This window comes from Natator depressus, chromosome 2 (assembly GCF_965152275.1).
Source record: "Natator depressus isolate rNatDep1 chromosome 2, rNatDep2.hap1, whole genome shotgun sequence".
Lineage (NCBI taxonomy): Eukaryota > Metazoa > Chordata > Testudines > Cheloniidae > Natator > Natator depressus.
The window spans coordinates 55,636,309-55,653,521 of record NC_134235.1 but is presented as its reverse complement, the minus strand read 5'-3'; the positions used below and the strand labels follow the sequence as shown (position 1 = coordinate 55,653,521).

The window sequence follows — 17,213 nt, the reverse complement described above, 5'->3', positions numbered from 1 at the left end:
TGGGGAGGCACGGAGTCAGGTAGGGAGCCTGCCACCCTGCGCTCCTCCCCCCAGCACCCACAGAGCCCCCAGGATGCCCTCCCTGCTAAGATTTAGTCAAGGGTATCTCGTATAAGTCATGGACAGGTCACGGGCCATGAATTTTTATTTACTGCCCGTGACCTGTCCATGACTTTTACTAAAAATACCTGTGACTAAAACATAGCCGTAGGTACAGCTTTTAGGAGACAGAAAAAGAAGAGTTTCAGAGTAACAGCTGTGTTAGTCTGTATTCGCAAAAAGAAAAGGAGTACTTGTGGCACCTTAGAGACTAACCAATTTATTTGAGCATAAGCTTTCATGAGCTACAGCTCACTTTATCGGATGCATACTGTGGAAAGTACACAAGATCTTTTTATACACACAAAGCATGAAAAAATGGGTGTTTACCACTACAAAAGGTTTTCTCTCTCCCCACCCCACTCTCCTGCTGGTAATAGCTTATCTAAAGTGATCACTCTCCTTACAATGTGTATGATAATCAAGTTGGGCCATGGCTTCAGAGGGATCATTCACCTTCACACTAGAAATAAAGTAATAAATAGACTAATGTACAGTACTGCCAACTCTAAGAATTGTAAGTTAATCAATCCCCCGAATCATGGGACTGGTTTAAAAATAATGAGAATTTAAAAAAACAATACATTGCAATGTGCTTTGGTCTGCTGCCTGAGCTCGTAGGAGGAAGCTGACCACCCCCTATATACATGAAATTATTTCACGTTCAAAATTCAAACTTACTTGCACAGTATTCCCAACCCAAGTGTTCAAAAATCATGAGTGAGGCCTTAAGATGGTCTTAAAAACCATGAGATTTTATTAAAAACAATGCTGTTAGTTCTTTAAATTTGTTGTCTGGTTTCTGAGCCTTCAGGGTGCACTCAGTTCATGTTTTCCAGCTTTTCTCTGCAAACACAATACCTTTTTTTTTTTTTAAATGAAAGCTGGGATTCTCTCGTAATCAGATGATTCTTAGAGCTGGAGCATTAAGAAAAATGTCAAATATCACAAGACGCACATTAAAATCATGAGCATTGGCAACACTGCATGTACCCATAATGTACACACAAAAACATGGGTATGCAGGATTCACTGTGCTCAAATAGGTTAGGGAGCTGCTGTCTTCATGAATTCACAGACTTGAATGCCAGAAGGGATCATAAGATCTTCTAGTCTGACCTCTTGCATATCATAGGCCACAGAATTTCACCCAATAACCCCTGTACTGAATCCAGTAACCTGGGGTTGACTAATGCATAACTTGGGTCTTGCTGAAGCATATATCCCAGAAAGGCATCCAGTCTTGATCTGAAGACTTCAAGAGATGGAGCACCCAACATTTTCCTTGGTAGTTTGTTCCAATACTTAATCACCCTCACTGTTAGAAAATGTAACCTTTCTCTGTTAGATTAAAGAGCCATTCTCCCTGTGAAGGTCCCTATACACGGTTACCAAGTCACCTCTCAACCTTCTTTTTCATATGCTAAACAGACTGAGCTCTTCAAGGCACTCAAATCATTTTTCTGGCTCTTTTCTGAAACTCCTAATTTTTCAATTTCTTTCCCTCTCTATCCATCTTCCTCTTGCCTTCTTACACTCCATGGCCCACTCAGGCTTGCCCAGTCTGCTGTTCTGCACCTCCTCGCCATATTTTCCCTTACAATCTCCTACCCCTCAAATTCTCCCATCTATGTCACATATTGCCCTATACCTCCAGTTTTCATTCTGCCTCCCGCATTTCTCTGCAATCCCCCCTCAGTGCCCTCTAACGATCCACATTCCTCTCTCCTCTTAGCTTCCTGTTCATTTCCAAACTATAGAGCCTAGAGACTATCACCATCCCTGAGGGCAGCCTGGCTTCAGTCCCACAAGAAACTATAGGGAATAATGGTCATTTTTATGAAAGGCAGCCTCACTTCTGCTTCCAGCTTCTGTAGGGAAATAGTGACCGTCTTAACTGAGGGCAGCCTATGACATAAGTTCTATTGGAGATTTAGAAAAAAGTTTGCAAGGCTGCTGGTGAATGCTGGGAGATTGTGAGAAGCTATTAAAAAAACAAAATATATATTGGGAAACTCAAGATATTAGAGCTGACAAAGCTGAATACAGGAGAAATGCCAGGACCAAGGGATCTGGGTCATAGGCTAGGTTGGCAAGGATATTAGAGAAACAAACCCCTTTTTCCTATTTGTGAACACAGAATAACATTAGCTCTTAAGAACAAATTGCAATTTTTCCCTTTGAAAAACAGAATGGAAATGAACATAAGAAGATAAGAATGGCCATACTGGGTCAGACCAAAGGTCCATCAAGCCAAGTATCCTGTCCTCTGACAGTGACCAATGGCAGGTGTCCCAAAGGGAATGAACAGACAGGTTATCATAAAGTGATCCATGCCCTGTCACCCAATCCCAGCTTCTGGCAAACAGAGACTAGGGAAACCATTCCTGCCCATCCTGGCTAATAGCCACTGATGGACCTATCTTCCATGAATCTATCCAGCTCCCTTTTGAACCTTGTTATAACACTGGCCTTCACAACACCCTCTGGCAAGGAGTCCCAGAGGTTGACAGTGCGTTGCATGAAAAAATACTTTCCTGTGTTTGTTTTAAACCTGCTACCTATTAATTTAATTTGATGGCCCCTTGTTCTTGTATTATGAGGAGTAAATAACACGTCCTTATTTACTTTCTCTATACCACTCATGATTTTATAGACCTCTATCATATCCCCCCTTAGTCGCGTCTTTTCCAAGTTGAAAAGTCCCATTTTATCAATCTTTCCTCATATGGAATCGTAGAATCATAGAATCATAGAATATCAGGGTTGGAAGGGACCTCAGGAGGTCATCTAGTCCAACCCCCTGCTCAAAGCAGGACCAATCCCCAATTAAATCCGTTCTATACCCCTAATCATTTCTGTTGCCCTTTTCTGAACCTTTTCCAATTCCAATATATCTTTTTTGAGATGGGGCGACCACATCTGCATGCAATATTCAAGGTGTGGGTGTACCATGGATTTATATAGAGGCAATATGATATTTTCTGTCTTATTATCTATCCCTTTCTTGAGGATTCCCAACATTCTGTTAGCTTTTTTGACTGCCACTGCACATTGAGTGGATGATTTCATAGAACTATCTAGAATGACTCCAAGATTTCTTTCTTGAGTGATATAAAATGATTTCTTCAAAGCTGATTTTTGACCAAATGAGGTAAGCCGCAGCAGCTAGGGGTTTAGAATGCAGACCATTCTAATGCCAATCATATGATCCATCCCAACTAGTACTAATATACTTTTTTTTTCCTGTTTCACCACCATTTCAGAAATGTTTATTTGAATCTGAAATTGCTCAAGTGAGTGCAGTATAATATCAACAGATTATTATTAACGACTTAGCCTTAAACCAATGAGCAAAAATCCAAAATGTATTACAATAAAACAAAACTAAATCTGGAATTATACAATAACAACAACAACATATAAATAAAGATGAAAAAGGACATAAACCATTAAACCATATATGATCACCATGACACATGCCTTTCCCTTATTTTAGTGGCTGACCATGCAAATAGGGCATCTGCTCGAATCACGGATATATGATCAGATGCCAACAAATATTCTAGTTTTTAAGAGGTCATAGAAAAAGGCATCCGGGAGAAAAACACAGAAAGTCATTTTGACCTCAAGTGGCAATACAGATTACAGTGTAATAAATAACCAGTAGTGTCTTCCTCCTGCCCTCAGTCTCATGGACAAAGTCTGTTACATTTATCGGTGCCAGTATATTGGCCTTCTAAGTAAACTCTCTGCATGGATTGAAAAAGAGAGCTGTGAAGGGCCTTCTTAGCAAATTATTGCACAAACTATCTAAATATCTGGCAAACCCGTAAGTCTTTTTAACAAGGGGAAACCAAGGTGACATATCTATAATAGAAACAACTGCCGTATCCTATTGCTTATCAATATCCTCTATTCTTGACTTGATTATGGAGTTCTCATGTTCTCATCCGATGAAGTGAGCTGTAGCTCACGAAAGCTTATGCTCAAATAAATGGGTTAGTCTCTAAGATGCCACAAGTACTCCTTTTCTTTTTGCGAATACAGACTAACACGGCTGTTACTCTGAAACCTCTCATGTTTAAACTTCAACCTAATTATTTCTCATTGTGGCACCTAGAGAATGCAAGGAATTTTGAATATATTCTAACCAACAAAATTTACACGAGAAAGTCCTGCTGAGCTCTTCCTCTAGGCAAGTGCTGTGGGTGCATACCATGGGTGTAGTTTGGGAGGAACATGGGGGACATTGCCCCCCCCCAACTGCAACCCTTGGGCAGGCACAGAATTTGCCCCCACACACAGCCCGGTTGACCTGGCTGGAGCTGCCTCCATGCCCCCAAATACAGAAGTCAAACTATGCCTATGGTGCATACTGTAATTATAAAGCCAAAGATTAATATTGCGATGTTGCACTTTGGGCAGAATAGAACCCATGCCTAACTCGGCTCCAAGAAAAGCAGCAGGGGTATTATCTGGGAAACTGAGGATCTTCCTAAAGTATTTCTTTTAAATTACTTTCAGTCCCATGGGATCATTCCATTGCCATATTTCTGTGCTGTACAAAATTTGAGCACATACCTTAGACACAAAACACACTAAGGGCAGGTTCAACTAACTTACCCCCACGGGTCCAGGTAAAATGCAACATAGCGTGGATTGAATTTGAGGCTTTTTCTTTCATTACCTGAAGATGTTGATCCCACACACCATTTTGTGAGAACCAGACACCTATGTAAGGGAAAGAGCTAACTTGTTCAATATATTGCTCATCAATCCTCCATTTATGTAACCACCATCTTCAGCTAAAGACCTTTACTTTAGTTTTTGAATAATTTATCGAGAGGCCCTCCCACTGGCAATATGAACGAAATGCATTTAATAAACTCTTCGGGCCCACTGGTGTTTGTGATAACACAACCACGTCATCTGCATATAATACAACAGACAGAGTGATTCACGATTTTAGGGGGACAGAATTGATCCTTTTTTAATGCTAAAAAACATCATAGATATGAAAATTAAAACAAAAAGGGGCTATAAAGACAGGCCTGCTGAACCTCCTATGTAACTGGGATGGAATCAGTTTATTTCCCACACAGGCCTATACTTTTCTGCCCAATCCTTTAATCTCCCCAAAAGCTACCTAGTGTAAATTTTTAAAACAACATCCAATACACTAACTGGCCAGTAATTCTACACATCACTGGAAATGGAAAAGATTGATTGACTGGAAAACTGCTGATCAACTCTTAACATACTTGAAAAATCCACTCATGGTGGATTATAACTATACTGCTGGGTAACCAACCTGCTTTCAGACATGCATAATGAAAGATGTTCCTAAGTTACAAAGGACAATGGAGACCCAGAAAGTAGACTCCAGCCTCTAAAACGATAGCTAAAGAGTTGGTGGGGATCTTTGCCCGAGTGGGGCTACCAAAGGAGATATTAACAGACCAAGGTACCCCATTTATGTCAAAGCTAATGAAGGACCTCTGTACACTGCTCCATATACATACCCTGAGAACTTCAGTCTATCATCCGCAGACCGATGGGCTGGTAGAAAGGTTTAACTGAACCCTCAAGGCAATGATAAGGAAAGTGATAAGTCGAGATGGGAAGGATTGGGACACCCTACTACCCTACCTTATGTTTGCAATCTGGGAGGTACCTCAGGCCTCAACTGGGTTTCTCCTCTTTGAATTATTATACGGACGCCACCCCCATGGCATACTAGATATTGCAAAAGAAATCTGGGAAGAGGAACCCAATGAGGGGAGAATGTGTTGCAGATGCGAGAACGGATAGCCTGGGTCACCCCTATTGTACGGGAACATTTGGAAAAGGCGCAGGAGGCCCAGCGAACCCATTACAATCGCCAGGCAAAAGTCTGACAGTTCCAACCAGGGGATCAGGTGATGGTGTTGGTACCCACAGCAGAAAGCAAGCTTTTGGCCCAATGGCAGGAGCCCTATGAGGTGGCTGAACCCGTGGGGGAAGTAACCTACAAGGTGTGGCAGCCAGGACGCCGGAAACAAGAACAAATTTATCACATTAACCTCTTAAAGCCTTGGCACCAACGAGAGGCGTGTGTAGTGGCCCAAGAGACCCCGATCCAGGGAAATAATATGCAGGAGCAGATCAGGATACCCACTGATCTGACACCAAACCAGAAGAAGGAGGTAACTGAGATGATCAACGGATACCAGGACGTGTTTTCAACCAAACCAGGCTGGACCACCGAAGCATATCACCACATTATCACAGACCCTGGGGCAAAGGTAACTTTAAGGCCCTATCAGGTGCCAGCAGCAAAAAGGGAGGAGATCAAGGCAGAGGTAAAAAGGATGTTGGAGCTGGGAGTCATCGAAGAGTCCCACAGTCAGTGGTCAAGCCCGATTGTATTGGTGCCCAAACCTGATGGCACCACTAGGTTTTGTAATGACTTTCGCCCGGCTGAATGAGATATCCAAATTCAATGCATACCCCATACCCTGTATCAATGAGTTAGTTGACCGCCTGGGCAATGCCCGATTTTTGACCACCCTTGATTTAACAAAGGGATACTGGCAGATTCCCCTTGCCAAAGATGCGAAATTAAAGACGGCATTCTCTACACCAGAGGGCCTGTTTCAATATACTGTTCTTCCTTTTGGACTGCATGGAAGGGCACCTGCCACCTTCCAGCATCTTATGGACAAGCTCCTATGGCCCCATACCAGTTATGCAGCAGCATACCTGGATGATGTGATTATTCACACCCCCGACTGGGAAACCCACTTAGGAAAGGTGGAAGTGGTTCTGGACACGCTAAGATAGGCTGGCCTCACAGCCAACCCAGCCAAGTGTGCTATAGGGCTAGCCGAGGCTAAATACCTTGGCTACATTGTAGGAAGGGGCATGGTTAAACCCCAACTAAACAAACTAGAGGCTATGCAAAATTGGCCCCGGCTGAATCGGAAAAAGCAAGTCCGGGCATTCCTGGGTGTGGTGGGTACTACCGATGATTTATTCCCCATTTTGCTACCAGAGTGAGTCCCCTGACAGACCTGATAAAAGCCCGGGATCCAGACATGGTGAAGTGGACAGATGCTGCAGAGAAAGCATTCATGGATCTACAGACAGCCCTCTGCAGTAACCCCGTGCTTATAGCCCCAGACTTCAACAAAGAATTCATTTTTCAAACAGATGCATCTGAAGTAGGATTGGGAGCGGTCCTATCGCAGATGGTTGGAGATGAAGAACACCCAATCGTCTACCTCAGCAGAAAACTCCTCCAGAGAGAGTAGAAGTATGCCGTGGTTGAAAGAGAGTGCCTAGCTGTGAAATGGGCCATGGAAACACTACGTTATTACCTTCTGGGATGACGGTTTACCCTTGTGACTGACAATGCACTCCTCCAGTGGATGCAGTGAAATAAAGAGAAGAACGCAAGGGTGACCAGATGGTTCCTGTCCCTACAACCTTTTCAAATAACCATACAACACTGGTCTGGAAGCCACCCTGGCAATGCAGATGGCTTGTCACAAGTACACTGCCTGATGTCCCAAGTTGCCCAACCCCGTAGTGTTGTGACAGGGTTGGGCCAGATGGCTACAGGAGAGTAATAGAAGGCAGATATATTAGCCCCAGGCTAAGTAGGTCCCTTTTCCCTGGGTAAGGTAACAGGGAAGGTTCCAGAACAATCAGGAACCTTCTGGAGACAATTAAGACAGGCTGATTAGAACACCTGCAGCCAATCAAGAAGCTGCTAGAATCAATTAAGGAAGGCTAATCAGGGCACCTGGGTTTTAAAAAGGAGCTCACTTCAGTTTGTGGTGTGCGTGTGAGGAGCCGGGAGCAAGAGGCACTAGGAGCTGAGAGTGAGAACGCGGACTGTTGGAGGACTGAGGTGTACAAGCATTATCAGACACCAGGATGAAGGTCCTGTGGTGAGGATAAAGAAGGTGTTGGGAGGAGGCCATGGGGAAGTAGCCCAGGGAGTTGTAGCTGTCGCACCAGCTGTTCCAGGAGGCACTCTAGACAGCTGCATTCCACAGGCCCCTGGGCTGGAACCCAGAGTAGAGGGCGGGCCTGGGTTCCCCCCAAATCCTCCCAACTCCTGGTTAGACACAGGAGGAGTCGACCTGGACTGTGGGTTCAGAAAAATGGCCAAGCTGAGGGCTGCCGTGAAGCTCCAAGGCGAGCAAATCCGCCAATAAGCGCAAGACCCACCAAGGCAGAGCAGGAACTTTGTCACACAATCCTATCAGGTCAGAGGGGAATGAGAGAGGAAAGAGATTTTTAATCAGACTGTTTAAAACTCTAATGTTGTTGGGAGAAAAGTTTTATTTGCTAATGAGTCATTCTCCTCTGCCACTTCAAATGGCAGCTAGGAATGCTTCTCTTCCAGTTTTCTAGTTCCCCCAAACAATCACAGGCAGCCCATCCCCACTCTGGGGCACCACATAGGGAAGAGTTCCCTCAACACCTGGAGGAACAGAAAGATAGAGAAAACCAGGCTCTCCATAGATCTAGTGGGCCATCCCGCCTCTCGGATAACAGCCTTTTCCTGCTGCTAACTAGTGTAGGTAGTCCTGTAGTTCAAGTGCAGGTACTCAAGTGTACTGCAGATTCAGGGTTCAAGCCTTGCTGATGTTGCATGATAGCAGATCATTCTTACAGCTGTACATAATATTTCCTTTTAAAAACACTTAGGAAATTATATTTAAAAAAAAACTATGGTAAAAGAACATTATTTAAGTTGCAAAGTCAAGCAAGGTTAAGGAAAGCCAAATTTATGGTTGCCCATGCAACCTTAATTCTACTCCTTTTTGCATATGCATTACGACATAATCTTTAATTATATGACCACATATTATTGTTTTTCACAGGACCTCTGTCTAATTCAGTGTGCAGAATGGACACAGAAGCGGAGCAAATTAAGGTTGAGTAAGCAACATTAAATCTGGCAATTCCTAACTTTGGAGTGCTTGACTTTTCAACCTAAGTAACACTGTTTCATCATAGCTTTTTAAAAAAATTTAATTGTTTAGATAACTTTTAAGATGATTTCTATTTAGAAGGTGATTTTCTGTTTACAAGCCATGCTGTCACCTAAATAAATGCCAAGCCAAGGTTGAAATGACTGGTAGCCCATAATGCAGTTGTTATCAAATTGACAGGGACCACCTCAAATCCTTACAGGGTACTGATAGGTCTAAATATTGTATCTGAGACATAACTAGGTTAAAAAGTGGTTTTTACTGAAAGATAAGTTGAGAGAGTTTGGAACAGTATAAATAACTTGCTGGATGAAATGAGAGGTTGAGGAGAATATGTTTGTTGAATCACTAACATATTTACCGTAGTTGACCATTGCAGTAAAATACCACATAGTTGTGAGTCACTACTTTATGAACAGGAAGAATCCTCAAGCTATCACATAAATAACTAAAAGGATTCGTTTATGTTAACAGATAGCTCCCTACAAATTTCCATTTAATTCTTTTAACCTAAAACATGGCTAAGAGTGTCTGAATCTTTTCCCAAACATAACTAATTCCGATCATTGCCAAGAATATGTCCCCTTCTTCTCCTTGAAAGAATCTTACATTTAGGCTGACAAAGTGTATGACGTATTTAGTACAATTTAAAGATGACCTGCAAAAGCAAATAAAAATTGCTTGTGCCCTTTTTTGTTTTCTTCTTATATACCCAGGGTCTGAAAAGTACGGTATTTGGTTTACAGTTTTATTCAACTTGTTTTTTGCAATAGAAATACCTGAATTATCAAAGTCTTGTCATCTTCCATGTTTTTATAGAGGACTGTATTGGAGGACTATAGAACTAGAACGGAAGTCTTCTCAGATCTCATCTGAAGTGGCAAGGGAGAAGGAATGATTAACAAAGAAAAAATTTGTCCCAGGTGTCTGCCAGAAGCTTGAGTTAAATAAAAATGAACAAACAAATTTGAGTTTTTCTCAATTGCAAAGCTGCCAGTCTCTTGTCACTTACGATGCTATCATTCTTCTATTTCTCCAGTCATCCATAAAATCAGGGTAGATGAGACCTGGTGTTACTAACATAAAAAAACAACTTAGCAGACCCCTTACACACCAGTTTAAACCCAAAACATTCAGGTTTTCTTTATACATCCTGAAGAAGCAAAAGAGGGCACAAATGCAATTTCTTCTCCTTTGTGGGTCACTTTAAGGGTTTTATTGTGGCAATATAGACAAACAGTGGTGGCAAGAACATGCCATAAATAAAGCAGTATTTGTGCAAATGTGAGATTTAGTAATACTAACGTCTTAGTTGGCCTTATTAAATAGATATGTGTGGGGTGAGGGTATTATACCTGGTCATGGCTGGCTTCAATGGAGCTTCCGATACCATGGAAAGTCATCTGCACAGGAGACAGTGTCAAACAGGTCATACACTCTTTGCCATTTTGTCTATCACTGTAGTGTACCTATAACAGAATAACATACGTAATCTGCTAAACACCAGATTGCATAAGGGAGTCATGCTAAAATAATCTGTCCCTTTCCAACAAGTCTGTAAAGGAATTCAAAAGATTTACACTGAATCCAGTTTTAATATAAAACAAGGAATGTGCAAAATATTCTGTGTATCCACATGCTCAACTGGGGACAAATTTCAGTTGTTAAATCAGTTTGTTGGTCCCTCTTTAGGCACGATGTGCTGCAGAGTTTAGGAACCTTGAGGCTCAATTAAGGGTGTCGTTACAGACCTAAGAAACTAGGTCCAAGTTTCAGTTTTGAACTTACATGTTATTTTTAATAACCTTTCACAGATCAGTTAAAAACATTAGTGTAAATTACTGTGGTCTCCACAGACTTGCACTGACTAGAGCTTGTTGGGAATTTTTCTATGAAACTTTTTTTATCTGAAAATGCCAGTTTATCACAAGAGAAACTTTTTTGCAACAAAAGGGTCAGTTTCAACAAATTTCTTGACAGAATGTTGAATAAAACCTTTTGAAATTGCTGAAATATTTCATTTTGACATTTTCTAAATGAAAATTCTGGTTTTCCAGTTCAAAAAGACTTTTAGTTTAGAACCTTAGTCCAGTTATAGTAAAAACATTTTTAAATGGTCAAAAATGAAACATTTCAAAATTATTGAAACAAATTTGACCTGAAGTGAATTTTTCAAAACAATTGGCCAGAAGTTAATCTCTCCCTCCCCCCAACACACACATTTTTGATGCACAAAACTTCTGAAGATTTCAACTTCTCATTCCCATTTGGGATTGAAAATTTGTTTTGAAATCTCAAAAATTTTCAGAGGATGGAAAAACCATTTTCCATCCAGCTCTGGCACTGACATTACTTTTAAATTTTTCACTGCAATGTGATCTCTATTGAAATGCACTGATTGTTTGACATTGCAATATGGTTATCACAGATGTTAATTTGATATCAATTTTTCTTTGTAATCAAATCAAAATGACTCATAACATGGGGAAGGAAGTCACATTATTTTTAGAGTTGTCTAGCTTATCAATCTCGATTGTTATCAAAAAGCACACACTAATCAGATTCTTGAATGGCATATACAGGAAGATACTGGTCCTACTGGATTTTCCCCTTTGCCTTCTGGTCACCTTAAACCGTCTACAGAAAGAGAACCGTCTTCTATCTTGAGGCAAAATGAAGTCAAGCATCTCCAATGTTCTATTAGCAGGAACAGGGTATGCCACTCATGCTGAACTGATGAAACGTTACAATCTGCTCTGTAGCTCCTGATTTCTTGACAGGCAGATAAAGCACTTTGTTCTACAAGAGGGGTGGAATTTAGTTTATGGTGGTAATTTACATTGGTTACCTGACCCCTGTCAGAAATGGAAAGGGAGATTAGCCCTACTGGAGACAGACATTTTAGGCTAGTACCTATTTACAGCTGTACGGCTATTGGGGAAAGGTTATGTGAAAAAGCCTCAACTTTACATTTAGGCTAGAAATTTGAATATTATTATTTCTGTGGACAACTAGGAGCCATATTAAATGATACCAAATGTCTGTGGAACTGATTGAGAGATATATAACACTGGATTGTGCACTGGGTAATTTTACACCTTGTGCCTGATTCTTCTCTCTTACTGGATAAACTGGGAGTAGTTGAATTGAGGAGTTACACCAGTGCAAAACTGGTTTAAGTGAGAGGATAATCATGCCATCAGCATGTTGCAGAGCTAACCTTATTGATCATGCTGACTGTTGCATATGTGTGGCCAAATGGGCTCCGTGAGATCTATAATGTGGATTTTCCTTGTGCTATGCATAAAAATACTGATTTCACTCAACCTCTTGTTACAGCTTTCTGGATCATCCCTCTCCCCCCAGCCCCCGCATCCACCTCCACAACATGTGCCTACTAAATTGCTTATGGCTGTCTGCCAGAAAAGCCATACTACTTACTGAGAAACCACAAGAGGCCCCTTCACATATACAATGGCTCAACTCTGATTGATTGAAAGAGTTATGAAGGTATGAAATTGGGATTATAAACATTAACTGAAGTTCTCTAAATGTCAGGACTACTGTTATTACAAGAATGTATCAGGAATCCATAACCATGGTATCTCGTTGCAAATTCAAATACTGCTGAATATATGGTGTAGGGAGAATGGGCCAGAGAAGCCTCACAGGATGATTCTGCACCTCCAGCATGCCACAGAGCAGGCACCAGGATTTGGCCGAAAATAAGCCAAAACTGATATTAACCAGTAAGTGCTGCTGTAATCACGCACACACAGTGGAACAGATACATATCCTACAGTGCGCAGGGAGGTCTGGAGCAAGGAATTTTTTTTAATGAGAGTATATGAACAAATTCGTTGATCATAGAAATAACTGTGCAAATGTAACTAGCTACTAGAACAAGAAATGTGATAAACTCAGCATTTTAATTATCTCCCTTTCTGAGCTAAGCACTGCTGAATGAGCTTCGTGATGTACGCTGGCCTAGTTCAAATGGGTCGGCCATTATTTAGAAGTTTCTCAGCCACTCACAGTCTTCAGAACATCTCTTGCCAACACAAGACATGCTCAGTTTAACCAGATTCAACATTTTCTTTGTCAATCTTCCATTTCCCTGAGCTAGGAACTGATGGGTGCTGAGGAGTGGGAAGGAAACAGATCATAGTTGTTTAGCCAGATTTCTCTGGCCTGTCATACAGTCTGCAAAATGCATTCTTTGTCAGAGAGATCTATGTGGCAGTTGGAAAACAACTGTATTATTGGCTTTGTTGGGCTGAAGTGGCTCACCTGCATAACATGTGGGAACACGAGCACTTCATTGACAGAATGCAGATGGAGGAAGGTAGCCAACTATAGATGACTACAGGGATATCAGGGAATGAAGGAAGGAAGAACTGGCTGCTCTGTGAGGCAGAGAGTGGCTGCTGACCACCCCGGACAGCAGACACTGCTCCATCCTCACCCAGGCCCATCTAAGCCAAGAACTGGTATGCAATACTGGCAGCTCGAAGAGAGGACCAGATCCCAATGGCCAATGAGGGGGAACCACCTGTCTCCAAGCCTGGAAAGCTCAAAGCTACCACCCCCAAGAGGGAGAGACAAAGGGTGGTTGTGGTCAGGGACTCCTTTCTGAGGGGGATGGAAGAGTCCAACTGCCAACCTGATCTGGCATCCCAGGAAGTGTGTTGCCTGCCCAAAGCCCACATGCAAGACATTATGGAAAGGTTGCTGAGGATTATCCATCTGCTAATCCATGTGGACTCTAATGATACTGCGAGGTAGGACCCTGGGCAGATCATCAGGACACGCACATCCTGGAAAGGAATGCATAACTGCACAGATGGCACTGGCAGGAGGCTTGGACTTCCTTGACCATGGGATGCTGTTCTGGGAAGGAAGACTGCTGGAGTCCACCTGAGCAACAAGGAAGAGTACCTTCATGAACCAACTTGCCAACCTAATGACCAGGGCTTTAAACTAGGTTCACAGGGGACAGGTGACAAAAGCTCACAGGTAAATAAAAAAAAGTGACCTTGACACAGGGCTGGAAGTTTGTGGGAGTGTGTGCAGGGAGGGAGGGTGAGAATGGAAAATTACAATAGGTTCATAGGAGCAACAAGAGGGAATACAATGGAGTAATCTGCTCAACATCTTAGATGCTTATAAACAAATATGGGATATAAACAGGAAAAACTGAATGTCTTGGTATGCAATCTAAATTATGACTTAATTGGCATCACAGAGAATCTGTGGGATAAATCTCATGACAGGAATATTGGTATAAAGGGGAATAGCTTATTCAGGAAGGACAGGCAGGGAAAAAAAGGGAGGAGGTGTTGCATTGTACATCAATGTATATAGCTGTTCTGCAGTCCAGAAGAAAGTGAGAAGCAGAGCAGCTGAAAGTCTGTGGGTGAAGATAAAAGAGGGAGGGAAAGGGGTAACGTTGTGGTTGCGGTCTACTATAGGCCACCAAATCCGGAGGGTGAGGTGGATGGGGCATTTCTAGAACAAAGAACAGAAATATCCAAACCACAAGACCTGGTAGTAATGGGGGACACTAGTTGAAGGCTGACCAGGTATTCTTAGCAGCAGCCTCAGAATCTGAGATTGGGGAGTGGCAGTTGGAGGCTGGCCAAGTGCTCTGAGAGTGTTTACATTGTAATTACTAAGATTAATAACTACAATAATACTTTGCATTTGAAGTTCCTAAGTGCCTATAACTCAAGGGTCCCAAAGTGCTTTACTAACGTTCATCTTTACCATACTTGTCAGGCAGGCAAGTACTATTTGTGCGAGAGGTTAAGTGACTGGCCCATATTCATTCAAGGAGTGAGTGGCAGTGCATGAAATACAAGCAGGCTTCAGTTCCCTTTTCTAATACACTGGCAATGTTCATTCTCCTTATATTTAGGAAGTAAAAATAAAAAGATTATGAACAGCAAATACTGTCCTGGTTCATCGCCTCATTTTAAGGTTTAGTGTTTGAAATAAAGAGAGGCCACTTTCAGGAGTAAGCAGCTACAAAATTCAATTTAGTAAAATTTGAAGTATTTTGTTTAGGTTTTTTGTTTTATAAATAACAGCAGCCTCTGTAAGAAGAAGTATCATGAGTCTGGTAAAGGAGTGTCTGTGATAACATAATGATGCTAATGGTTGTAAGTTTCTGAGCAAAAATTCCAGAATCCTGAGCAGATTTGGGCGAACGTGTGTGTGTTTCTCTGCAAGTAATCTGCTACTGAATGCACTAGTAAACATCCAAGACACCAGATTCAAATCATGGGCTATATCCTGGCTGCCTCCTTCTCACAAGCACACATCAGGGGTCTAGTCACATATTCATGCTTGTATGCTCTTTGTTGTGACAGTGGCAACTATGCACCACCCTGCACAGATTATTCCAGTGAGGAGCACAATCTATAGGCTCTGACTGTGTGTGCTGTGTGCAGGGCCGTGCAGGGCCATGCTGGCCAGAATATGGATGCATATTAATATTGCTTTTGTAGCATTTGTGTGTGTCAACTCTGAATCCACTTAATAACTGGGCCAAAATTTGGCCCTTGTTTTTACTACTCTGTTACTAGAAAAGAGTTAAATATTTTGAAACATAACATCCCATCAAAGTAGAATATACAATTAATGTTTACTATGTTACAATGGAATGCAAGATGATATAGCCACATTTTTTCACTTTGCAGACTAGTTTAATAATGGAAAATCCGAGTGAGGCTGTATAAAAATACATCAGAATTTATAGAGTTGTTATAGGATTACTACTAATGTAGCACTACTGTTAAATTTAGCCTTCTGTTACTTTGTATAGTGATATAAAAACACGTCCCTTGATTCTTGAATCTAGTTTTACTGTTATGCAATTCACCAGTTACACATACAGTAGTGACAGTAATTGTCAAACAACATTGCAGGATTTACCTCACACCTTTCAACAACTCAGTTTACAACAAAGGGCCAAAATGCAATTACGGAGATATTACACCTACTAACCATGGCCCTGATTCTGCACAAAGATGCATGCGCTTAACTTCAAGCTCATGAGTAAGGGTATGCCTACACTACGAAATTAGGTCGATTTTATAGAAGTTGATTTTTAGAAATCAATTTTATACAGTCAATTGTGTATGTCCCCACTAAGCGCATTAAGTCAGTGGAGTGCGCCTTCACTACAGTGGCTAGCATCGACTCATGGAGTGGTGCACTTTGGGAAGCTATCCCACAGTTCCCACAGTCTCCGCTGTCCATTGGAATTCTGGGTTAAGCTCCCAATGCCTGATAGGGCAAAAACATTGTCGCGGGTGGTTTTAGGTCATCAGTCTCCCCTCCCTCCATGAAAGCAACTGCAGACAATCATTTAATGCCTTTTTTCCTGGGTTACCTGTGCAGATGCCATAAAACGGCAACATGGAGCCCACTCAGCTCACCGCTGCTGTTGCGAGCATTGTAAAAACCTCACGCATGATACTGCAGTATGTGCAGAACCTGGCTAAGAGACGGCAACATGAGGACGATTGTGAAGAGGACATGGACACAGACATCCCTGATAGCATGGGATGTGGCAACTGGGACATCATGGTGGCAGTGGAGCTGGTTGATACAGTGGAACGCCGATTCTGGGCCCGGCAAATAAGCACAGACTGGTGGGACCACATAGTCTTGCAGATATGGGATGATTCCCAGTGGCTGCGAAACTTTTGCATGCGTCAGGCCACTTTCCTGGAACTCTGTGAGTTGCTTTCCCCCACCCTGAAGTGCAGGAATACCAAGATGAGAGCTGCCCTGACAGTTGAGAAGCGAGTGGCGATAGCCTTGTGGAAACTTGCAGTGCTTGACTGCTACTGGTCAGTCGGGAATCAATCTGGAGTGGGCAAATCTACTGTGGGGACTGCTATGATTCAAGTAGCCAATGCAATCACTGATGTTCTGCTATCAAGGTAGTGACTCTGGGAAATGTGCAGGTCATAGTGGACGGCTTTGCTGCAGTGGGTTTCCCTAACTGTGGTGGGGCGACAGACGGAAAGCATATCCCAATCTTGGCACTGGACCACCTTGCCAACCAGTACATAAATTGCAAGGGGTACTTCTAAATGGTGCTGCAAGCACTGG

The 17,213-nt window shown here is 42.2% G+C and overlaps 1 protein-coding gene across 4 annotated transcripts in view; it reads right to left on the bottom strand.

Moving 5' to 3' along the window:
- STAU2 (staufen double-stranded RNA binding protein 2) overlaps nucleotides 1–17,213 on the bottom strand; it is a 222,988-nt gene that overhangs the window by 79,897 nt on the left and 125,878 nt on the right. For 3 of the 4 annotated variants that reach the window (XM_074944226.1, XM_074944228.1, XM_074944227.1), the window contains exon 13: nucleotides 10,445–10,558. The exons of the other annotated variant lie outside the window; for it this stretch is intronic. In XM_074944226.1, the coding sequence (XP_074800327.1) occupies nucleotides 10,445–10,558 (114 nt within the window). The remainder of the gene's footprint in view (nucleotides 1–10,444; nucleotides 10,559–17,213) is intronic. 4 annotated transcript variants of the gene reach the window in all.